At 47.3% G+C, this 25823-nt stretch overlaps 1 protein-coding gene across 5 annotated transcripts in view; it reads right to left on the reverse strand.

Annotated features, from left to right (window-relative positions):
* The window catches only part of GATA4 (GATA binding protein 4), a 78922-nt gene that overhangs the window by 27856 nt on the left and 25243 nt on the right, over nucleotides 1-25823 (reverse strand). For 3 of the 5 annotated variants that reach the window (XM_057549456.1, XM_057549457.1, XM_057549458.1), the window contains exon 2: nucleotides 19815-20916. In XM_057549456.1, coding sequence (XP_057405439.1) covers nucleotides 19815-20430 — 616 coding nt within the window. In that variant the 5' untranslated portion in view covers nucleotides 20431-20916. Of the gene's footprint in view, nucleotides 1-19814; nucleotides 20917-24435; nucleotides 24574-25823 lie in introns of those variants that run through there. The other 2 variants (XM_007192682.2, XM_057549455.1) reach the window with 1 other exon arrangement.

Raw genomic sequence — 25823 nt, forward strand, 5'->3', positions numbered from 1 at the left:
AAGAAAGAATACTGCTAAGTTTTCCAATCCAAGAACATAGTATCTTTTCCCATTTATCCATGTCTTTTTAAAATACGTCTTTTAAGTTTTATAGCTTTCTCCATAGTGATCTTACATATTTGTTTACCAAAGTTGACTATTTCATCTGCAAATAATGAAAACATTGGCTCTTCCTTTCCCATCTCATCTATTTTCTTACCAGGTAAATTTACATGGGCTGGAAATCTGAGAGGTATGCATCAGCTCTCCAAGTCTTTCCCTCGATGTGGTTTGAATTTCCATTATATTTGAGAGTATTTCTGTCGTTGAGGGAATTTTCCTAGTTTCACTGGAGATGAAATTTTTACTGTATTCTGAGGGTTCTTTTCATCTGATTCATCAGTATTCAGGGAGGAAGGGCAGAAGGCATACTTTACTCTGCTGTCTTCCACAGAAAGCCTCTACCCACTTCTTCACTGTACAAGCATCCTTCTCACATCCTGTCACCTGCTCTTCCTCTTCCTGTCACTAGCCTTCCTAGACTAACCCGATGCTTCCATGGGTTTATTTGGCAATTAATCACATTGATCTTCAATTGCCTGTTTGTATCCTTGTCTTGGAGTGTCATTTACATCTCTTGGTATTATTTCATTCTTTTCTTCCAAACTATATTTTGTTCCTAAACCAAGTTATAAACACATGGAGATCAGGGTATATTTTATACCTTGTTTATTGGGTTAGTTTTACTTTCTTTCTCCTTTTTTCACTCTAGTCTCAGAACTCTGAGGCCAAGCAGACGTTTACAAATTACATATAAAGAAGCGGAGTTTCTCTACACTGGGGGCCACACAGCGCCCAGCTCTCAGCTCTTCTTTCTCCCACCTGAAGCGCAGCAGCTGAATCCCAGCGCCCCTGGGCCGTTTTTGATGACAAAGGTCTAGTAGTTCAACCCGTCCTTTTACAACTTTCACAAACTTGGCAGACATCTCAGGAAAAGTGTGAAGCTGCTACAGAAAAGCAATCTCATAGAACAAGTTCAGGAGAGATAGTACCACCAACTCTTAGATTAATACTGCTTATACCTTTGGGGAGGCAAATAGTATGCAGTGTTGGGGACTTGCTAAGCTTTTACACTGTCTCTCTTTCTGTTTTTTATTTTTAATAGAGGTAAAATACACAAAACATAAAATTACCATTTAACCGTTTTAAGTGTACAATTCAGTAGTGTTAAGTATATTCATATTGTTGTACAACCCATCGCCAGAACTCTTTTCATCTTGCTAAACTGAAACTCTGTACCCGTTAAATAACTACTCCCCTCTCCCCTCAGCCCCTGGCAGCCACCATTCTGTCTCTATGAATCTGACTACTCTAGGTCCCTCGTGTAAGTGGAATCATGCCGTTTTTTGGCTTATTTCACTCAGCATAATGTTCTCAAGATTCATCCGTGCTGTAGCCTGTGTCAGAATCTCCACATTGTACATATACACACCATGTTCTGTGTATCCACTCATCTGTCTATGGACACTTGGGTTGCTTCCTCCTTTTGGCCACTGTGTCTCTCTCTTTTAAATCAATTATTTATTCATCTTTACAAAAAAACAAACAAAAACTAAAAATCAGGAACAAATGGAGAGCCGTGCACTGAACAGCCAAATAAATCAGTGAGATCTTGACCACTATGGCTCCTGTTTGCTGGCCCAGCTGGGGAGATTCCTCATGGCAGGGTCTTCCTACGGCTCTGTCTTCCAGAAAGAAACTCAGAGGTAGCAGCAACTTCAGAAAAGCCAAGACAAAAGGAAAATCCTGTGGCGGCAAGAGCCCGAGGGAAGGAAGACTGCCCAAGTAGCCCAGCCTCAAGAGCTGTTCAGGCACATGTGCGGTGGCCTCAGCACACACAATTCCCTGAATTCCCATGATGATGTTAACCAAGTGATGCTGGACTTGGACCCCAGGGAAGACCCCACTGAAGCAGCTCAAGGCGGAAGGGGTTCTCATTTACTGTCAGATTCCCAGCGACAGACCCCAGCCGGGCCTCCTCAGGACACATACCCTCCACAGCCGCACCACACAACCCTTCTTCCTTTCTAAGTGGAACCCAAGCGGTTTCTTCGTTTTGTCCCTTTTGTTCAGCTCTCGCTGGAGGCAGACAACTGGCTCCACCTTCCTCGGAAGGATTTAAAAGACACTCCAAAGCTATGACAAAAGTCACTCTTCAGGTGTCTACAAGCCCCATGTGCCCCTGCTTATGGACATGTGCCCCCGTATGTAGAAGAAATTACAGACATTAAGTTGGATATGGGGTCTATGTCCCTAAATGTAGACTAATACTGAGAAAGAAGGCAACTTCGAACGAATACAAAACCCTCATTTAATTCCACCTGGCAACCTAACCTTTCATTAGTGGAACCGAAAAATCCTATTTGAAATAATATCTGTTTAATGATAACAGTGAACATTTACTAACAGGTGACTAGTGACTAACACTTAAGGATGCTTACCGCATGTCAGGTACTATGCATTATGAACATCATTCCTATTACTCACCATGACCCTATGAAGTGGCTTCTATTCAATTTTACGGACGTGAAAAGTGGGGAACATTGCAATGGGTAGTAGAGCCGGAATTTTAAATCAGGTGTCTGACTCCAGACTTGCTCCCTCCACCACAAGCCTCTTCTGTCTCCCCGTTATCAGCTGCCAAACAGTAAAAAGATGGACGTCCCAACAAGAAATATAAGCAAGAGTTGTGACTATGACGAAAAACAGCCCGGCTAACGGGCTCTGCCTTCACCGAGAACAGCTGGTCAGACGGTGTGCTCGGCCAGCTCTCCCTGGCCCGGCAGATCCGTCCTCCTGGTCCTTCTCCACCCCCTCCGCCACCCCTTCTGCTTTGTCTTGGGAAAAGGGTCCCCTTTATTAATGCCATTCCTGGAGATGTGTTTACACAGGGCAGGAAACTTAATATCAACATTCCCTGAAGGAGAGTGTCTTGTCACTTCTGTGAAGCACTTCAGGCAGGCAGAGACCAGCCTCCCAAATCAACAGGCACTTATGCCCTTTAAACAGAGTCTGACGGGAGAGTTTGTTTCTACAGAGAATCTTTGAGTTCCTGAGCCCATTTGTTATGATGAGGTTGAGAGGCGGTTACCCGTATACACAAAACTCTCCCTGGTGCCTTAAGAGGCTCTCTAAGAAGGATCTCAAGGAATCTATTCACAGTGAGGAGGAGGGAAAAGAGTGGATTCAGGCACTCAACGGGTTGGAAAGGACAAACTTGATGAGCGAAATTCTGCAAGTCTCCCTACACTGGCAGGGGGAGATGGGCTGCAGGGCCGGAATTCTGATAGGATGTGAAGGCTCTGGGGGGCCTTAGGAGGCACCATCAGGGCTCAGCAGAGCATCGCAGGACCAAAGAATGAGTTCAGGTGGGTTTTGCAAGGTGAAAATGGAGGGCACGTAACCGTCGATTTTCTCAGCTTCCTTTCTTAGCTCCTCTTGCCAGGCATCTCTTACCTGTTACCCCTCCCACCTCTGCTAGAGGCCAGCACTGCCCCGCCCCCAGCCCCCTGTCACTCTCCCCATGACCCTGGGGGCTCTCTCCTGTTCTCATGGCTTCAAACAGAGTGATGATCCCAGACTCCAGCCCGGGCCACCTGCCTCCTGGACATCCCACCTGCCTGTCCCTCCCCCATGTCTCTGGCCCACCATGTCCAGTACGTTGTCCTACCCCTAGATGCCCTGTTTCCTTGTTGTTACCTTTGAGAACACATCACTAGAGTTTTCTCTGCTCTCCTCTCTCCCCCCACCTCCTAGGTTTGGGCTGCCTGAGCATGATTCTTACAGCTCCTCAGTACCCTGCCCTCCCCACCCCCCAAGTCCCACCAGATCCCTCTTCCTGTAAAACTGATTATGATGGGGCCATGCTCGTCCCTGGACCCCTCCCCCTCAGGTTCCTTTTACAAGGATGGTTCCCTCCTCCCAGCCAGTGTCAGTGGGCCCGGACTGCAGGCATGAATATGTGAGCCGGAGGGGCCGTATACTTTGTGATGAATTCCTGATTTTATCTTTTCAGATAATGAACGTTTACTTAGTATTTACCATGTAATCGTATCATGGACCCCAAACTGAGTGAGGTATAATTCTTGCCCTGGAAACACTTTCAGTCTAGAAGAACTATAATCCAAATAAAAGGATAGCACCATGGAAACGGCGAGAACGCTGGCTGTGTACGACTCTCGGGGATTCTGCCTGTAGGTGAGTCAAAGGCTGCCTGGAGAGACGAGCCCACCCCAGCTCTCTTGCATTCACAACAAGATCCACCTCTGCTCCCTCTTGGCTACCAAGAGGCAGTGTGAACCTGATTTCTTTGATTCTTCCTTGTTTGCTTCCGGTTCTTCCACAGGCAGGTGAGTGAGAAGAAGAGACCAAAGTTGTTTGCATGAAAAAGCCATTGTGGAATTACTAGGGTAGAAGGAAAAATGAGACCATAAGATACTATGTGGCTTGCCAAGGCGCTTCTTCCCCACGACAGACAGCAGGCAGTCTGGCCTCTGGAGTTCAGAGCTGAGCTCAGAAGCTCCCACCATCTTGGCCTTGCCATCAAAGGCCAAGACTCTCCAAGCCTAAGCAGTAAAACCCAGGGATTCTCTGGAATACAGTACAATTTGCCCTTCTCTCCACAGGAAAGCAGTCAAATAAGAGCCTCCCAGCTCTCCTCGGTGCCCTCTCTTAGAAGGTCCATGTATTCCCCGGGCTGTCCCAGCAGTCGGAGGCTACCAGGCAGAGGGGGAAGTGACGCCTCCAATTCCCCAGGCCTTAAACGGGAATGTGCGGGTGAGAAATTCTACTTAACAGTTTACTCAACTCCCTATTCACAAGTTCCTCCAGACTTTTTCAATGCAGCAAATCAAGGCACTGGGGGTAAGGGGTGTGTGTTCCTGACGGGGAAGTGGAATCCCAGACAAGGGAAGAAGTGACATTGGCCTGGTCCACACGACAGGTCAGGAATGTGAGGCCTCAAATCCAGGATTCCTACCTCAATCCAGTGCCCCTCTTTCTCACCCCCACTCCCACCGGGAGATTATCAGCTAAGTGGAAGGGCAGCATGGTGGAAGAACAGCTCAGATTCCCAGAGCAGGGAAGCAAACTCAGATGCCACCTCTGGGCCAGCGACTGGGGGATGACCACCCCCAGCCCATGTAAACTGGGGAACGAGGGGCGCATGGAAGCTGTCTGACACATACCACTGTCTTCACCCATGTCTTTCCTGGAACAGTCTGGCCTGGTGACATCTCAGGCCTTTCCGTCCATGTCCTCTGCCATCACTCACTCGTTATCCAGGCTAGAGAAAGCCTCTGACAGCCTCTAACTGAACCAGAGGCCTTCTGTCTCCATGCCAGCCCCTCCCTCCCTCTCTCTCTCTCTCTCTCTCTCTCTCACACACACACACACACACACACACACACACCTCTGTGTGTATGTATTCCCAATTTACTGCTTCAATTATGTTTGCCTCTATTCATAAAGTCCTAAACTCCTCTACCTGACTTTCAAGGTCCTCCACATCTGTCCCCACTGTGTCAACCCTGCCACTCCCTAAAGGACAACCAGGCCGCTGGAGCACCGGGAAAAGGTCTAAGATGTGGCGGATGATATTCAAGATGCCCAAGGTGGTCCTCTGCGGTGGAGCACTGCATCGAGAAGCAGGAGGTCGGGCGAGTTGCCGTAGCAACCAGCTCGTGTAGTGGCAGAGGTGCCCAAAGCCAAGAGCTGCAAACACTGGAGGTAAAGCCGAAGCCAAAAGGCAAGGAACGACCAAAACAGACAGAGCAGGTTTCAGTAACCGAGTGTCAAGGTTAGCGTTGGTACTGGTTTCCTCAGACTCTACGGATGTTATGGCATAAAGCAAACAAGGAATTATGTTGGGGTTTTTGAGGATGAGATTCTTGGTGTGGCTGAAAAGATTTAAAGATGGAAAGATGTAAAATGGTGCAGTTGCCATGGTAAACGGTATGGTGGTACCTCAAAACCACACACAATTACCACATGATCCAGCAATTCCACTTCTGGGTATATTCCCAAAAGAAATGAGAGAAGGGACTTGAATAGATATTGGTACACAGGTGTACAAACAGCATGATTCACAATAGCCAAAAGGTAGAAGCCACCCAAGTGTCCGTGAACAGATGACTGGATAAACAAAATGTGTTCTATCCGTACAATGGAATAGTATTCAGTCTTTAAAAGGAAGGAAATTCTGACACAGGCCACAACATGGATGAAACCTGCGGACAGACGCTAAGTGAAATAATCCAGACACAAAAGGACAAACACTGTATGATTCCACTTACATGAGGTAACTAGAATAGTCAAATTCCTAGAGACAGAAAAGAGAATGGTGGCTGCCAGAGGCTGAGAGGAGGAAATGGATACAGAGTTTCACTGGGGGGGAAAAGAAAAAGTTCTGGAGACAGATGGTGGTGATGGATGCACAAAAATGTACATGCACTTAATGCCAACTGAAATGATACTGAAAAATTGTTAAAATGGTCAATTTTATGTTGTGTAAATTTTACGACAGTTAAAAAAAAGGATGCATAAAGGGAAGTGAAAGCCTTTCAGTCCTAAATTTGAATTGGAAGTATTAGCATCCACACATGATGTATTTTATCTTATCTTCAGGTGGACGGGGGAAGTATTTCCTAACTCTCTATACTGAATGACTAACCCAACAGCAAAAAGCACAACTAGCAGAGCCAACTCTAAGAGTGGTGTCCAAATACCATTTCTCACTAAAAGGAGTCAGGGTTTCTTGGAGAGATAGCCAAACCCAGGTCTGGGAGGAGAAAACGCGTAAGTGCTTGGAACATTTTGTAGTATGGAAAGCAGGAAAGGATCAAACCAAGATTTTGTCAAAAGAACTCAGGAGCCAATTTGGACAAGTTTCCACTGGCAAAAGATGGGACAATGTGAACATCAATCAGGGTAATAAGGACATGGAATAAAACACATCATATCTGTTTAAATCCATGAGTTTTTAATGATACTAAAAAGTTTTTATTTCACTGGTAATCTTGGAAGGATGCTAGGGGACTAATTCATTATTTTGAACGCTGAGAAGTAAAGTGAAAGAAGCAAGCATTTATCCTGCCTTTCCTATACAAACTGTATCTCAGGGTAACCAAATATTTGATAAACTAAAAGAAAATTTTTTTTACTGTTATAGACATATTTCAGCTAATAAATGAAGAAGGAATGAGAGCATTAGAATGCGACCGTTTGCAACCCCTGATGAAATAACAGATCTAGGCAATGACTGTCAATGGCCGCTGAACATTACCTAGCCTATTTTTCCAATCACAGATTTACACGAAAAACAGGGGACAGAGGAACATGTTAAATGAGGGGAATGCAATCAACAAAATCCAGGCTGTGGGAAACCTACAGGAAAAGCCTAGTTTCTTTAGCAAACATATTCCAGGAAAAAGAAGAGAGAGTAAAAGGGGAACTATAGGTTAAAAGAAACTTAAGAGACATCAACAGAGGCAACGTATGGACCTTATTTAGATCCTGATATGAACAAATTGTTAAAGAAAATTAGACAAATGGGAAATTTGAACACCGACTGGATATTTAATGATATTAAGGAGTGGTGGTTAACTGTATCAGAGTGATACTGGTCTTGGGGCTATATTTTTTTTTAAAGTGTCCTTATATCTTTTAGAGATACAGACAGAAGTATTTAGAGATAAAATGATAAGTTGTCTGGAACTTCCTTCAAAATAACCTAGTGTAGGGGAATGTGGGGGGATGGGGGGGTGGGATACAGATGAAATACAGCTGGCCGAGAGTTGGCATTTGTTGAAGCTGGGGGATGAGTAGACACTCTCTACTTTTGCATATGTTTGAAATTTAACATATTCTTAAAAACTTGTTTAAAAGGCAGGAATTGAACTCAAAGTCTTCGTCTTCACCTCTAACCCTCCTGGGATGTAGGTGCTGTGGCATCTGGCTTTGCACACCTGCATAAACAGTATCTTCCCCGGTAATTATCTGTATTCCTATTCAGGCCACTCCTGGCCCTTTACACCTCATCTTTACGGGCAGAATCACTGAGAAGAAGAGGGTGGGACCCCACCTCTGAGGTCAGATCAGCCACGTCCCCATCCTTCCCAGGGCAGGGATCTGGTCTGGGAACTAGAATCAGCCTGGATTTCTGCCCCTTCTCCTACCTCAGCCTGGACACAAGCCGCCCAGCCTCACTGTGCCCTACTGCTAAAGCACGCACAGACACACAGTTCCTGCACAACATCTTCACAGCGTGTCTCTTCCTTTCCATCAGACATCTTTCTCTAAGTGGGAACAGGTGCAGAAATGCAGCGGGAAGGCGGTCATCACCTTGCAAGAGCGAGGCAAAAGCAAAACAAACAAGAGCCACTATTTTTAGCCTTTCTACACTATAACCAAAATGATATATCCAAAACGCTACTTGAATCCTGCCCCTCCACTGTCTAAGTCGTCTCTTCCCGAGGCCAAGTCCGAACTCTCCAGATGCCTCTGCTTGCTGCATGGCCCCCTCACCCCGCCCCCCGACACTGCAGAATAGCCAACTCAAGAGATGTCCTCAGCTTACCATGTCCTTCCTCCCATGCAGCGAACTCCTAACCATCGTTTCAGACTCCCTATAGGAGTTCACTCCTCCAGGAAGGCTGGTCTCTGTCGGTGTGGCATCCTAGACGCCCATGGAACCCAGATTTACCCCGCTATAGCCCTCCATACACTCAGACTCTCACTTTTTTTTTTACCTCCCCTGCCAGACTGTAAGCTCCTGGGATGCAGAGACCACCTTGTTCGTTTTCGATCTCCAAAGCCTAACAAGTGCTCAGCTCACAGGAAGCAAGAAAAAAATATGTGTTGGCTGGTTGGCTGATGAGGCAAATGATGTGTCTGGTACCGGTGTTTGTGACAGAGCTCTACCCTCTGTGGATCTCCACGGCCTGCGGGGACCTTAGACACTGAATGGGTTTAGTTAATAACAGAAAAACAAAACCAAAGGAACCACAAACTGAGACCAACTCTGAGGTCACTTAACCCATGGTTTCCCACCATTGTTTTTACATTTTAGTAGTTAATTAAGTATTTTATAAGAAAAAATAAAATTAGCCCATCAAACTTGAAATTTCACAGATACTGTTGCTTAAAATGAGGCAGGTAGCCATGGAAACCTGCTCTACACAGACTGCATGAAGTCAAGTGGATGCCAGGCAAGCTCAGGAAGGTGACGTGTTACTATGGTAGCTTTGCTGTAACAGCCAGCATGAACTATTGTCATGGGCACTGCCATCAGACCCTGGATTTTATTTATATATTTATTTATTTATTTCCACTGTGGGCCTTGAGGGATCTTAGTTCCCCGACCAGGGATTGAACCTGGGCCCACGGCAGTGAAAGCACGGATTCCTAAACACTGGACCGCCAGGGAATTCCCAGACCCTGGATTTTAAATACCCCTTCTCACTATTTCTGTGCCTGGCCTGATTTCTTAACCTTACCAGGGCAGATACTCAAGCTCAGAGGGGCTTTGTAAGTTGTCCAAAGTCACACAGCAGGAAGATTAGAGCAGGGGACAGGATCCCAGGGACCCTCGGTGCTGGACTGATACTGATTCACCTCATTGACCTCCCCTTCTAAAAAGTGGGTTGAAAGCTACTTGCTCACATTTCCCAACAAATCAGAGCCTCACAAGTCAACACATTCTGCAGCTGGTCACCTCACTTCAAGGGGGCAACCACTTAAAACTTATAAGTATGCTCTAGCCTTAAAATGGCTAAACATAACATACTATAAGATTGAAAAACTATGCTTTTACACACAACGCTCTCATTTGATTGGCTATTTATTATTGGCAGTTCTTTCGGTCAATTTCCCAGTTTTGCTCTATTTAAGAGACCAGTCTTCAGGAGCCAGTCTGGGTCACCAATCTTATAAAAAACTTTCTTCAGTGCTGAAATAACTAAACAGTAACTTTTATGACTGTTTAAATATATAGATATACAGATGCCTGTATATGTATGGTAACTAAGAAGCCAAGGATTAATGCCTAACAGTGGTTATCTTTGGATGGTAAGATTACAAATTCTGTGCATTGGTTTATATGAGTTTTTCATTTCTCCATAGTAAATATACATTGAGTTTAATAAAAGAAAAATAATTAAGTTTTACTGATACTATTTGAAAAAAAAAACTGTTTGTTTTTCTGAAGCCATCTTTGACCTGGAAAACATTCTCTTTTTTCAAATAAGCAGTATTTTCCTATTAAGTGTACACTGTGAGAACCACATTCTTTATTTCGGGTCAAGTTAAGTTCTCTCTATATGCTAGCGAAAGGTTTTATTTGTTGTTTGTTTTCCCCCGCCTACTCAATTTTGATGGGTAACCTGTATTATTGCCTCTCTTTGCCTGGTTTGATTTATGATCTTGGAAGTCAGGTCATTCTCTGCTAGGTCGAAGAAAGAAAGAAAAAAAAAAAAAAAAGAGGTTTCCCCACCTAATACCTGATAAAATATCTGAAAAGGTCATTGCAGACCTTGACAGAAACACATACAATTTCAACCCAATCTGATAAAACAGCAACTAGAAAACTTTTATCAGAAGAAAATGTAACTTGCCATTTCCCAGCTCAGTTGACTGAACTTTTTTTTATCTGAAATGACAGACATCATAAGATAGGAAAAGCTGCAGATAAGAAGCCAAATTGAGTTGTCTTGAATCAGATCCGATTGTCTGCCTGGGTTCAAACTCCCACACCTGCTCTGAATGTGTCAATGAGAGTCTCTTGGCATGGTCCCGGAGGGGTTTGGAAACATTGCAAAAGTGGTGAACTTTGAGACTTCAGCGTTTATTCTGCGATTATAATTAACCTGCTCACCAGTTGCTATCGATCAATACTGAATGGAGCTGATAAAGTTTGACTGGATTTCTAGAAGTAGAAATGGAGATATAAACTAGGAAGAAAAAAAGGAAGATTAAAAAAATACTTTAAGGATTTAATTCAATTTTAAGAAGCAAAACTGGATCTGTGACTGACGAATCCCAAAGCCTGTGGCTTAATAATCCTCAAAACTTCCCACCGTATTCTGGTGGTAGCTCCTTGATTTCTCATCCTCCAAAATAAAGTCCATCTATGATGATTCAACACAGAGTGAAAGACATCCTCACGTTCATTCCATTTGCAGAGGGTGAACCACATGGCATGGCTTACCTGTCTGGATTATATTCCTCCTTTGGCCAAAAAAAAAAAAAAAGACATTTAAAGACATGAAGGCAATTTGGGGGCTCCTGCAAAGTACTGAAGGCCAGAAAACCAAATTCCCTTCATTCAGATAAGAGGCTTAAATATCCTGGCTCAGTTCTGATTACAGAGTAGCAATAGATAAAACCCTAGGCCCCCTGCCAGAAACGAGAAAGCTTCCCCTCATGGCTTCTGTTATCAGCTCAGACCAATTCCATGGGCTCTTCCAGCCTGGGGTTTTATCCACTGTCTTGATCCATGCCCCTATTCTCATCTTCATTAAAAAATATAATCGCTGTGATTCCTCTCCTCCTTTCTCAGCTCCGACCTTCGGAGAAAAGGGAATACGGAGAAGATGGTTCTAGTTTCCTTAAGAAAAGGGATTTTTGAGAGAGTCACACGGCTTTGCTCTTCTCCTGCAGCCAACAGTCCCCACAGAGGAAGAAGAATCTTCTAGTTTGGAGGGTCTGAATTCTGGGCAATCTCTCTTTAATTCTCCGCACACCCACATCAGGATGCTGAAAGGAAGCTTGTGTGAGGCAGGGATTCCTGGCATTGCAAGTTCTGCAGTATCAGAATGAGATGGAGAGACATTGGTGGGAAATAGGACACAGAGGAGAAACCACACTGGGGAGAGGGAGCAGGTAGTGAGCAAAGTAATAGAAACTCCTGAAGTTTACTTGAGTCCTTCAAACACCACGTACCTCCTGGATCTGAAGAGTGGACGGCCCTTAAGCTTGGCAAATGCAAAGTGTGGCAAACAGGGAAAAAGCATGGTCCTGGAAGTGGGACTTACCTGGGTTCTAAGCCAGAGCTGTTGTTTACTACCAGCAGGAATTGGGGCAGATTAATCATTCTGAGCATCAGTTTCCTCTTCTGCAAAATGGAGATCACAATATCTAATTCTCAAGAAGGACTTAAAAGTTCCTGTTACCTGACAACTTCCTCATTGACCCCTGAGAAAGGATCCAACTTACTTGCATGTATGCACAGTACACAATACATATATATATATGTGTGTGTGTGTATATATATACATATATATATATGCATATATGGTACAAGATATAGGTTCCTATCCCTAAAAAGTTGAAAGTTGTTAGCTGGTTTCCAAACATTAATGTACCCAAACTTGTAAATTTATTTTGTATAAATTAAAACAGGTCAGAGGTTATTCCTAGTATAACCCCACTCATATTATCTTCCCTTACCTTCTTTAGAAGGAGACAAAAGAGTAGCTCTATAGTAGCCAATAAAACGTTTAAATAATCCTCCCTGGAGTGTGTTACGTGAGACCATGTCATGGGCCACAGAAGGTCAATATAACAGAGTGATACTCATTCCCAAGCCATGAGAGAGCCTTATCAACTGCACCTCATGCAGGATTGTAGGTCAGAGAAGTCACCAGCAGACAAATACTTTCAGATGTCAAAAAGGCCCCTTCAAGATCTTAAAACAGCAGCATACCTGGACCTGCAAGAATTGCCCACTTCTAGAGCAAGGCAATGGAAAAACCAGTGGTCCTTCCTCTTTCTTATGCAAGCAGAAGCAGCAACGTGTGCAACCTGCTTCAGCTCTAAATTCAGTACAACTCAAAGGTCTTAAAAGGACAGGTTGAAAAGAATTGGTTAAAAGACTTACCTTGCCTCGGGAGAAGGGTAATTTGGTTTTCTAACACAATCCCATCACTGTCCTAGGTTAGTGGTTTTCCATTCTGGCCCCAATATAACCTGAGGGAGAAGTGCCCACACCAGGAAAGGTCACCAGTGTATATGCCCACGAGGGGATCTTAGGAAGTCATGTCAGTGGGGTTGGGCTCGGGTTGGGGGGGGGGGGACATCTGACAACTGCGGATGGAGATCTGCTCCCAGAAGGCATTACTGAGAGTAGGATAAGGGTTTTTTGACCCCTCGGTAAAGGAATCTCCTGTTGGATAAGCAAAAATCAAAAGCCGAATTCAGTAAATAACAATTTATGTTTTAAAGTACTTTTCCGGTACATCCATAAACTCTAAATATAGAACTCTGTTTTTTTTTTTTAAAAGGCGGGAGACTTTCAGGAAGTTAATTCATGAATACTTATGTCTTTTTAAAAATTTAATTGGTTTAGTGTTTTTTTAATTGGTAATGTAGTCATATGGCTCAAAATTAAAAAGGTTCCATTTGTACACCCATTTCCACAGCAGCACTATTCACAAGTCAAGAGGAGGAAACAACTCAAGTGTCCATGACGGATGAATAAACAAAATGTAGTACACACCTACAATGGAACATTATTCAGCATTAAAAAGGAAGAAGTCATATCACAGGCTACAACATGGATGAACCTGGAGGACATTATGCTAAGTGAAATTAGGCAGTCACAAAGAGATGAGTACGGTATGATTTCCACTTATATGAGGGATCTAAAGTAGTCACATTCATAGAGACAGATCTGAAGTACTCATATCGGGCTTCCCTGGTGGCGCAGTGGTTAAGAATCTGCCTGCCAGTGCAGGGGACACGGGTTCGAGCCCTGGTCTGGGAAGATCCCACACGCCACGGAGCAACTAAGCCCGCGAGCCACAACTACTGAGCCTGCGCTCTAGAGCCCGTGAGCCACAACTACTGAAGCCCACGCGCCTAGAGCCCATGCTCCGCAACAAGAGAAGCCACCGCAATGAGAAGCCCGCGCACTGCAACGAAGAGTAGTCCCCGCTCGCCACAACTAGAGAAAAGCCCGCGCGCAGCAACGAAGACCCAATGCAGCCAAAAATAAATGAATAAATAAATATATTTAAAAAAATAATAAAGTAGTCAGATTCATAGAGACAGAAAGGCGGTTACCAAGGGCTGGGGGAGGGTGAAGTTCGCAGTGTTGTTTAATGGGTATAGACTTTCAGTTTTGCAAGACAAAAAAATTCTGAAAATCTGTTTCACAAGAATGTAAACAACAATTTAACACTACTGAACTGTACACTTAAAAATTGTTAAGGCAGTAAAAACAAAACAAAGTAAATCTTAACTTTAACCTCCCTGTATTTTAAATGTATTTTCTTGTTATTTAATGGATTAATAAAGAAGCACAGAAAGGACAATGAAAAATGGTTAAGGTGGTTAAAAATTCAAAAAGTTCCAAGGCATAGATGGTGAAAGTCCTTTTCTCACCCTTTCCCCTCACTTCTCCAGTTATTCCCAATGGGCAATCAATGCTACAGATTCCTTGTGAATATTTCCAGAGAGAAATTAAATATTTCCAAATGCATATAATCTTTTCTTCTCTTTTTTTACACAAATACAGTGCTACACACACATCTTGCACTGATAAATGTCTTGAAGAGGATACCATACCATTACATAATGAACTTCCTAATTTTTTATGCTGGCAAGATATCATATTGTTTGCATGCACCATGTGAACACAAACAGTCCCCTAATTATGCGCATATAGATTATTTCCAATTTTGGTTGGAATAATTATTTCCAACGACACAACAGTGCTGCAACTAACATGTGCCCATAGAATATATTCTATATTTGTAGAATAAATTCCTTGAAGTTAAACTTCTAGGTCAAGGGTATCAACTCCGTAATTTGTCAGATATCACAAAGGGCTCTCCATAAAGGTTGTACCAATTTACACTCCCATCCACAGGTATCAGAGTTCCTGTTTCCCCACACCTCGGAGTATGTTTGTTTTCTTAGCTCGTTTAAGTAAAAAAAAAAAAAAAAAAAAAAATAGGGAGGGATACTGAAGAAAGTGTTATCTAAAGCTGTCTCCTGTGCATCATTTCACCTGAGCGCTTAGAAAGTACCTAACAAATGTGGCTTGACCTTTCAATGGGACACCCCTGGGCAGGTGACAGATCTCACTAGAAGCAGTGACATATCCCTGGCTACGCCCCCCTCCCCAGCCACACACACACCTTCCCCATTTCAATGGTTCTCAGGGCAACACCACAGACCAGCCCCAGCTCTGACTGACCTGCTCAGGGTGGTAACGGAAAGGTAAACAACTTTGGTTTCTCAAAGACTGACGAATCATTCTCTAGCCAAACAAGCTACCTACAATGAGTTGATCTCACAAAGTTCCCTACATAAATGCACTGGCTCTGAAAGCAAGTGGCTTAATTGATAAGCAGTCCCCATAAGATCCAGAAAACACTTCAGAGTTTTCCACCAACCTATACCATAAACAAACTCTTAGAACACCGTGAATGAGACAAAGCTTTCAAAGAAACCATTTGGCTAACACTGAGTGATATACATGCATTTCGTTGTGTTATTTTTTTTTTAATCAACCCTTAAAATGATTCAAAATTGTTGCGCTCCTTTGAAAATATAACTGCTTGTTCTTCAATTACACAAAAGAATTGTTATTCCATCATAAACTATATTTTCATAGCTTTTCCAGTAACATCTACCACAATGTTATTTTCTTTAAGGCATATTCTCATATAATTTCCAGTTTCCTTTTCAGCCTTAAGTATTTACAAGCATTAATTGGTACAAAAATCAACTTTATTGTGGTGTAATGTACACACCATAAAACACTCCTATTTTAATAGTATACGTCCATGAGTTCTGACAAATGGATATGCCTACGCTAACAACTGTGACTGTGACCTCTAAAAGGAGACAGCTATATCATCCCGCCACAGCTAACTCACAGGCACACCAACGCAGACCCGAGCCCCTGAACTGCAAGAGTCCCCAGCACAGCTCCACTGGCAGATGGCCACGCGGTGTCTCCTTAAGCACTTTCAGTGCCCAGGGGTTCATGAATAAGACAAGCCATAGCCCACATTCCATTTCAACAACTACAATCCTGTGTGCAAAAGTGTTCTTCTCAAACCTAATATCTGCTCACTTAGAGCAACACAAAGTTAAAAGGACATAGACTTTTGCCTTTTAGATATTTATACCCAGACACTCTCTCCCTCTCTTACCCACCCTGGGACTTCTCCAACGGAAACTGCTCCAGTGGTTTCCCAAGGCTTCAGGAACCCTCTCCCATCCGGCTCACTCCTCCCCAGAGCCCTCCGGTGGGTCTCTTCGTGGGTCTCTTCAGCAGCCGTGGTGTGTGGTTTGACCTGGGCAGAGGACCGCAGCAACTCCCTCCTGGATCTCCACTGAAATATTTGCTCAGTGCCCAGCATGTGCCAGGCACTTACACATGAGTGAGACTCTGTACCTGGTCTCGGTAAGGTCACATAATTCCATCAGTGCAGCCTAATTCATGAATTCAATGGTTGTGTCAGGGCTCATATTGAACTTGGAATGAATTAAAGTTTATATACATGGCAGTCAAGGCAGTCATTCCTTCCACCCTAAGTCCAGAGCTCTACAGACGCCCCTGTTTGCTTTCATTGCTTTGCTTTTTGCCTTATTCCAATAACCAACAAAAGAACTCTGGCAAGATATGAACTACTATTAATACTAACGCTTAATACTTCGTAGAGAAATAAAGGTGGTCTCTTCTTTCTCCTCTTTGAAATTAAAGACAGTTTCTGAGTGAAGAATGAGTTAGTCTGTGTGGTTTCACCTATGGTGATAAATACATCATTTAAACAAAGCCAAGCTGGGTTCTATTATTTCATGGTACCAGACAGTGTGACAGTAAATGAGGGCATGCATTTTCTTTCTTTTTTTTTTTTTTTTTCTTTCCAAATTGCAGGTACTTTTCCTGACAAACTTCTATTTACCCTTCAACACCAAGTGCAGACAGCACCACTTAGGTGAAGACTTCCAGATTCCTAGACAGAGGGAGGTACACCTCTGCCCTCTCTCCTCTGCTCTCAGCTCATGGCCATAGCCCATTGCTGGGTCACTCACCTGCCTTCAAGTCTGTTTAGGGTGACCAATTATCCCCGTTTGTTGGGGGCCTGTCCTAGGTTTAGCACTAAAAATCCCCAATCCTAAAAAGCTCCTCAGTCTTAAGAAAATCAGAAAAATTGGTCACTCTGCATGATAGTGACTATTTACTCAAATAGCCATCATTTATGTGCCAAAGCCAAGAACTTCACAAACGTTACCTTATTTTTCTAATTTAAAACAACACTAAAAGTAGTTACAACCATCCCATTTTACAGGAAAAGAGAGGAGACTGAGAGAGGTAAGTACCTTGCCCGAGATCACAGGGGCACCTGAAATTGAATCTAGGTTTGCCTTTGTCATACCTCCACCCTGTACTGCCATCTTAGGACCCGGTGGCAACTCCACACAGCAAGCTCTCAATAAACACCACAGACTCAGTAATCACTCGTCATCATCCTTCCATCACTCAGCATCAGTTAACATGTCAGTGATGGTCCTCCATAAAGCTACCAGGCATTAACAGGAGGATCCATGTGATAGGAGGAACATATAAAAAGCACATGTACATATGCTGCTTTTAACTGGCTGTTATGCAAGTGCCACCTGCAGAACATGCTGGAGATGTGAATGCCAACAAATTCAACATGCCTCCTGTCCCCTCACATAGGTAATGTGGAACCATTCATCACCTGACCACTTAAAACACTTGGCTGTGTACAGAAGAGAAAATCCAACTGCTTGGCCGGACCCCAGGGCTGTCTTCAGGTGGGACTTCCTGAAGTAGTGGGGACAGAGCACAGCGCACCCGGAAGACAGGCCACACTTGTCAGCAAGGGGGCCCTCCTTAAAGGTCAGCTTGCCATCTGTTGACACTGGAGTGTGGGAAACATTACTTACTTCAACACCCTCCGGCCTGGTATGGGTTACATTTGAGAATCTAAATACTCACTGTGTGCACTCCTCATACAGTATCTTTTTTTTTTTTTTTTACATTGTTGTGGCTGTAACTCTCATGACCACAAAGAATCCTCCCCCCATCTTTGGATTTCAGACTTCTCTTTTTGCCCTAACCAAGCACCAAATTCTCAGTCCAGGATCACAAGGGTTAGGAGGCAACCTCCCCACCCCACCCCCACCCCCACCCCCACAAGTTCGAAGAAGTGAAACTGCGCGGACCATTCCTCGCTGTTTTAAAATAGGAGTTCTAGAGGGAGCTCTAGAGAGAACTCAGGAGAGTTCTGAGACCGCGGGGCCCGAGGGGCCCGCGCCCAGCACGCCCACCTCGAGCTGCCATTGTATGGAGATGTTGCCCAGCTATCTCTCAAGGTCCTCCCGAGAGTCTCCGGAGCCCGGGGAGGGGCGGGCCCTCCTCTCTGGGGGTGCCGTCTGGCTCCCCTGTGACGGGGAGGGGGAGACTGGGAGCCACAGCTCCAAGCCCCGGCGCCACGTCCACGGTTAATCAGTTTACCTGAGATGTGTATTTGGGCGGACACCCCTGGGGATCTTCCCCAGGCCACCCAGGGTCTAAGGATAAATTAAAAGCTCTTCAAAGCCTGAACCCTTCTCGGAGCCAGCCCAAGACTGGAAACCTGGGGGAGGAACAGGCTTTACTCTTCAAAGTGAGAACAAATGCGAAAGGATTTAGCACTTAGTAGGTAGTCAGTAAATGTTAACTTTGTTGCTCAAGTCTGGGCTTCCCCTCCCCTACAAGAGTCGTCTCCATCCAAGCCGGATCCCGTCCCTTCCTGAAATTCCACAGGACCAGAGGTCATTTGCATTTTGAACTAGCGTTGCCACTTCCTTTCTCTCTCAGCCTGAAGCGCCGAAGCCCTGCCTCGGACTTCATTTTGTTCATCTGTAAATGGGAGCAAGGGGCACACGTTTGACGTCCTTGCCAAGTCTGACATTCAAAGAAGCTATAAAACTGTGCCCATTACGATTGTAATTTCTAACCCCAGCCCTCGGGACCGGACGAGGCTGAACACTTGGACCTGCGGCAAAGTCTCCACTTCCGTCGGGCATTATAAAGATGCACCTCTGGGCTCCCCGCGTTCCCGGACACCGACCTGGGGTGCGCTTCCAACGCAGCCCTGGGCACCTATGCCCCGCCGACCAGCACACGGTCACGACACGCTCTGGCCCCGAGGCACCCACCTGGCACTGATCCCAGGTCAACCCATCTCCATTGCTAGGGTCCCTCATTTGTTCCCGGTGTGAACTCCCCGACAGGAAAATCTTCTGCCACCCCCGAGGGATCCTCCAACTGGCCCGCCAAATGGCCCAGAAGATCTTGGGCGCAAGCCATGTAATCAGTTCCCTGCAGAGGATTCTGAGCAACGGCCGAGAGGAGGTGGGAGCAGAAACCCGGTGTTCCCAGCGCTGTGCAGCCGGGTCTCCCGGCGGCCTCCGCAGTCACCTACACACGGGCGCTGCCCGGGCGCACGTAGACCCAGACACACCCGACGCCCGGGGCCACCCTGCAGACGTCTCTCCCTTTCAGAAAAGGATCTAGAGGGCAGGCCCGCCCTCACTAAACAGAATCTAGGTTCCGTGGGGCTGTGACCTTCACCGCCACTACCGCCCGCCAGGTTCTGTCTCCCAGTTTGCTTCCCTTGGAAACTCACTTAGCCCCTCTATCCCCCGCCCCCGCCCCCGCATACCTGTGTAAAATTAAATATCCCAAACAAGGCTCAGGACTACTTCTGTCCCGGCCCCGGACCGCCCGGGGACGCGCGCTCAGCACTCACCGAGATTGGGGTGTCGGGCCGCAGGGTTGGCCCGGCCGGGCAGGCTGTGCAGAACCGGGCTGTCGAAGGGACCGGCGGAGGCGGCGGCGGCCGCGGCCCAGGACGCGCCCACGTCGGCCATGTAGGCGGGGTAGGGGCTGGAGTAGGAGCCCGCGAAGCCGGCTCGCCCGTACTGCTCGCGGCCCGCCAGGCCGGCGCCCGCCGCCCCGCCGCCACTGCTGTAGGCCGCGGCTTCCCGGGCCGCAGCGGCGGCGGCGGCAGCGGCCAGGGACCCGGTGGTGCCCGGGAAGGAGAAGCGCGGCGACACGGGCGGCGGGGTGTAGGCGGCTCCCTCGGCTCCCGCCTGGCTCCAGCCCGGGCTGCCCTGCTGGGTCCCGGGCCCTGCGCCCGACGGCGCGGCCCCTGAGCTGCCGCCCGAGGCGGCCCCGGACACGGTGCCCCCGCCTCCGCCCTGGAGGTAGGACAGGCCGAGCACGGAGGAGGGCACCCGCGGCGTGGGCACGTAGACCGGCGAGGACGCGGCGCCCGCGCCGTGCATGAAGGCGCCCGGGCCGCCCGCCTCGTAGGGCCCCGGAGGGGGACCGTGGTTGGCGGCCATGGCCAGGCTCTGGTACATCGCCACGCGCGCTCGCAGCGTCCGAGTCCTCAGAACAAGGAGCAGTGCGGGGAGAGAAAATAATAATACAAAAATAAAAAGACGAATAATGTACAAGTGAGGGGCTGTCACAAAAATGAAGATCAAAAATCAAAGGTTTAAAAAAAAAACACACACGAATCCTTCAAAAATATATACGTATTAAATCCAGCATTGAGCCAAAGACTCTAGGCTCTGGTTTACTCAGGAAAATCCCAAATTGAATTTGCGGTTGTTCCCGGAGGTGGTGGAGGAGGGGCCGAATCCACTGCAGGGGCTGGAGGTCGCAAAGACGCGGGGTAGCGCCCGGGCGCGGGCACGGGGCTCCAGCCGGGGTCACGCGGGCCTGGCCTGTCGCTGCGCGGCACCGCCGTCTTCAGGACACCCCGGCCTGCGGTGCAGGGTGCGGGAGGCTGGCTCCAAGGCCGAGGGCCGGGCGGGCTCCTTTCCTCCGAGATGCAGCCGAGTCTAAAGAGGGAATGACAAAGAGGGAAATAAGTTCATCCAGAGCTTTCAGAGCCCATTTCCCCTAAGCTTGGTTGCTTCTCCCGCCCTGCAAACAAAAGCGCCACTCTCGGGGGCCCGGCTTCGGAGGCCACCCGACGCCGCGGGAAGCCGTTCTGCAGAGGCCGTGGGGTCCGGCTGCCGGAGGGAAGCCTCGGGGAGGGGCGATTTAGAGACCCGGGGCTTCCTAGTTATTGGACATGAAATTACTGGTTATGCTCACGCTCAATTTTTTGTTTTTTTGTATTGCTTGTCAGGAAGGACTTTAATTTTACCTTATTTCTAGCATATTCTTGTCACAATATTTTAAAAGTCCAAGGGTTTCCGGTTTCCGCGCAGAACCTAGACCTAAGAAATCTCGTCCCATCTCCTCTGTCCCCCCCCACCTATCCCCAACTGATCTTGGCCATGAAAGAACTTTAGGTTGCCCATGGAAGACAAGGACAAACTTTATAAAAACCAGCAGCCTAAGAAGTTTTTGTTTGCAATCTTTTTTTGTTTTTTTAACTAGAGGCAGAGTCTAAATATTTATAAGTGAGCACAGTGTCTGCTAAATCTCGGTGAAAAAGTTTGTGGAATCTCTTATCCATACGTTGTATCACGTGGACATCAAATCAGACAAGATACACGTTTCTCGCAAATAGTTTTATTTTGGAGATTTTGCAGACTGATATTAAGAAAAGTAAGAGGAATGTACAAAGTCACTTTACAGAACTACAGTACTCACTGAACCATTCCAATTCATCGAATGGGTTTTTCATATGGAATCACTGATCCACCCACATATGGAATCAGAACACCAATGAGACTGCTTGGGGGAAAGAACAGTTTGTAGGACTTGATTATATCCTTGTATCCTGTGTTTTGATTTCACCAGGCAATTTTTCTGATAAAACTAAGCGCTCCGCGTTCTGAAGCACCTGCTTAGTTCCAGGTCATTTTCTCCACAATTCCGCTAAGTAAAAGTGTCTCTCCTCATTTTACAAAAGAGGGGACTGAAGCATCGAAAAGTTTTGAAACTCCTTTAAGATCAAAGTACAATTAAAGGGGGTAGGGGACAGGATCTGTAGGACTCCAGGGGTTTACGGCTGTCCAGTCTATGCCCACTTTTCTCCTTAGGAGAGGCAGCTACCCTTAACATTTTTTTCTTTAATTGCAGTAGTAGACTTACAGATATATTAACAGAACTATGTACTAAATCCAGGCTCTGCCACTTACTGAATGAATGACTGTAGACACATTACTTAACCTTTCTGTGTCTTAGTTTCCTCATTTGCAAAAATTCAAATATTAAAGGTAACTATCTGGTATGGTAATTCTGAGGATTATAAATTAGTATATGGAAAGCACTTATAACAGGGTCTTATAAAACTTTTATAACAGGCACAAAGAAAATTCTATACAATTGACTATTATTTTTACTACAATGTACCATGAGAAAATGCTTCAGACGTATTATGTACTATAATAAATGGTCATCTTTATTCTTGTAAAACTATTCTGGAAAAGGAATGTCCACTTTTGCAACATCACTAATAATAATAATGTTATAGCACTGTATTATACAGTCATATGTTAACTCTTAAGTGGTTTATTATTTGCTTTCAAAACTATACAATAAGTTATTGGTTTGGGGAACATTTCCTTCCAATAAGAAGTTTAGTTAGAGGATGGATATTAAAAAATTTGACCGAGATCACCAACTTTCCCCTTTGAAAATGAAGGCAAAAAATTAATACCTATAGGAATGTCTGGGCTTCAGTAAGTAAATACATAGGTTTACCTTAATAAAATATTTGGTATTTGATTTTAAAATCAAATAGTTGACCTACTTCATTGCATTTTCTGGAATACTCCTGCAGTTCTAAACAAATGTCATAAGTTTCTTTTCTCAGAAAGCTGCAGGAAAGGAAGATTTATAATTTTGTAATCTAACTTCCAATATACATACAGATGCTAACTTAAGCTTTAAAATGGAAATGCTGAAAATGCCATAAATCTAACATTTGTCTTTATTACATTCTCTGCCTTTTTAAATGGCTGATACATTACCTCAGAGTTGGATTACTGAACAATAGGAGGGGGAGAAAATACCGCTCTATACCTTTCTGTTAAGACAAGAAATGAACTACTCCCTTTAAAAGACTCTTGCTTGTTTCTGTAATTGAGCCTCCTCGAAGGCCATCCCGGGAGGGAGCGGAACGAGCTCCTGAGAACGGCAGAGAGGTCTGGCCTTGCTGTGGGGATCCGGGCTTGTGCCCCAGTTTTCCCTCTCCCGCTGATCACCCATCCCAGTTCACCCCAAATTCACAGGCCAGACAGGAAAGCTTTCTTCCTTGCTGAGTGAGCTCAGAGCCCTTTTCTGATCTACTTCTGAGCGCCGAGAGGATCGAGAGCGTCCTAACGTTCCCGTGCATTTACAGGTCACTCCTGCTCCTTCGGTTCAGCTGGCGCCTTCGCCCTCGGCCTGCTGCGCAGAAAACTGTCACACCCGAACGCACACCCGAGTCGGCGATAACGGACCTGGTCGCTGCGGGGGACGTGGAGATCCAGAAGTGGAGGGGTGGGGTATCACCCCGTCACCCCAATAAAACCTTTGTCTCTTTAAAAGCCTGAAACCTGCTCTTGGCTGCAGTTCCTTTTCTGAGAAACACAGGAAATCCTTCCCCGAGGCGCTTTCCCAACCTTCCCGGCGGCGCTGGCCCCGACTCCCACCGGCCCTGGACCCCTCACCACCCTGTTCCCCCAACCGCAAGGCCCCTCATTCTTTCGACCTGGTGGCAGTGTACCACCTGGGCATCCTCCTCTCCCCTGGTGACTCCCCCCCCTCAGCCCAAAGCCAAGAGACATAATTTCGTGGACCGGGGTAGCTAGCCGTGGCCAGCTGAGGGACCTCAGTGCTCTCCGCCGGGTTCCCGCCCCCAGAAGCAGTGTGGGTTTAATCCCCTGGACCCCAGATAGGAAGACTGGGAGGCATGAAAAGTGCGGGCGCTCAGCAGCCATTCCCGACTTCGGAGCGCCTCCCCGGGGCCCCGAGGCCCAGTTGCGCGGCCTCCCACCGCCTCTCTGTCACCCACGGGCTACACTCCTCCGTCTGACTCCCTCCGTGTTCGAGCCGCCGTGCGGCCTGTCTAGGGTAGTCGGTCAGGGGGATTTCTCGCGGCCACCATCGCCACCCAGGCCCAGGCCTGCGAGATGCAAACAAGGGCTGGGAAATCTGCACGCGGGGGCGGGGATTAAAAACGTTCAAGTTCACACAAAAAGAATCCAGAAGCACTTCGAGTATCCCTGTCCGCTTTCCCCTCAAATCTTACTCTTTTTTTAAAGAAGCTGCTAAGCCAAAGCAGAGCCGGCTTTGGGAAAGGTTAGGGAGAGGGGTATGACCAACGTCTCCCTTCCATCCGCTGGTTACCTCTCTACTCCCAAGCAAACAAGCGCGGAGGAGACGGGAAAGAGCAAGGAGAAGCGCGGGAGAAGCCGTACCTGCCGCGGCTCGAGCTTCCTGGAGGCCGGCGCGCGCTCCCCTGGGCGCCGCGGGAGCTTCGGCGGCGGCGAAGCTCTCGCAGCCTCCCTGCCGGCCGCCTCGGAGTCCCCCAGCTCGCGGCGCAGATCCCCTCTTCCCTGCGCTCCCGCTCGCCAGCGCTGACTGGCCCGCGGGAGTCACGTGCAAGGACAGGGGGCGGGGGTGCGCCACGGCGGGCTGCACCTCCGCCGGGCGCCTGGCTGCGGGGCTGTTCAAAAAACTCCCCTAGCAGGCAAAGTCCAGGCGCAGGGATCTCCTCGGAAGACGCCGAAGTGCGACTGGCGGGGTGCGCGGGTTTCATCCACCGCCCTGCCTGAGGTCGATTCGGTTTGCGGTTTTGCCCAGGGTCAGCTTTATTAATGAGTCGTCTCTCTCCCACCTCCTCCCCTGCCTTCCACCTCCTCCCTCCTCCCCACGCTTCCTGGTGGTCCGGTTCCAGCCGCGGCCCCGGACGCGGGGGGCGAGGGGCGGGGCTGATAGAGGGGAAGGTGACCTCTTGGGCGCGACCCCGGCTCGGGTGTGGGGCCCTGGGTCACCGGGGGTGCCCGACTGGTTGCAGAGCTCCGGGTAATAGTGGGTACTGGGATTCTCCTAGCCCCAGATTCTGGGGAGGAGGAAGAGACGCCAAACTTGAGATTGCCCCCCTCAATCAGAGCGCGGACACCTAAGCCTCCCTTTCACCTTCGCAGTAGCCCGGGGAGTCCGCCAGGCTCCTGCGCACAGTTTTATGTTCATGCAGATAAAAGTGTACGCTTTCATGGCGAAGCTTCCCAGCCCCTGCGGCCTCCTCCCTTCAGATCTTTGCGTTCTTCCCTGCTGCCTGCGGCGCCGCCGCTCCAATCCAAGGGACTTAGCAGGGACTTGGGGAGCTCGGCAGTCCAGCGGAGTTTCTCGGCCGAGAGGACTCTTCCAGCGGCCTCAGCCCCCCCTCCCTAGAGCGGGGGCGGGGAGGGTGGCAGGCCTGAGTTTGGAGTCGGCGTCAGTGCCTAGAGGCCCCAGCGCAGCGGGGCTGCGAGCCGGAGAGTCCCTCAGACAGGTCTAAAGGTTAATAGAGCAATCACAGGGCCCTATTACCGCGTAAAAATAACCCATCGATTACCGCAGCCTTCAGCTCCAGATAACAGCCGGCCGGTGGCTCTCAAGCTTTCGGTTAAACTTCCCCCCCACCCCCCATAAGGTCGCGTTTCTCTCCCTTGCGCAGGTTTCTCATACCAGATTGGAGGGGTCTGGAGGGGGCCGGGATACCACCCTGAAAGAAACCTGTGCGCCTCCGAAGTAAGGGTACGGGCGAGACCCGCTTCCGCAGTCTGTAATCGGTCGTGGATTCCCGGCCTGCGCGAGGGCAATC

The sequence above is a fragment of the Balaenoptera acutorostrata genome, chromosome 6 (genome assembly GCF_949987535.1).
Source record: "Balaenoptera acutorostrata chromosome 6, mBalAcu1.1, whole genome shotgun sequence".
Classification (NCBI taxonomy): domain Eukaryota; kingdom Metazoa; phylum Chordata; class Mammalia; order Artiodactyla; family Balaenopteridae; genus Balaenoptera; species Balaenoptera acutorostrata.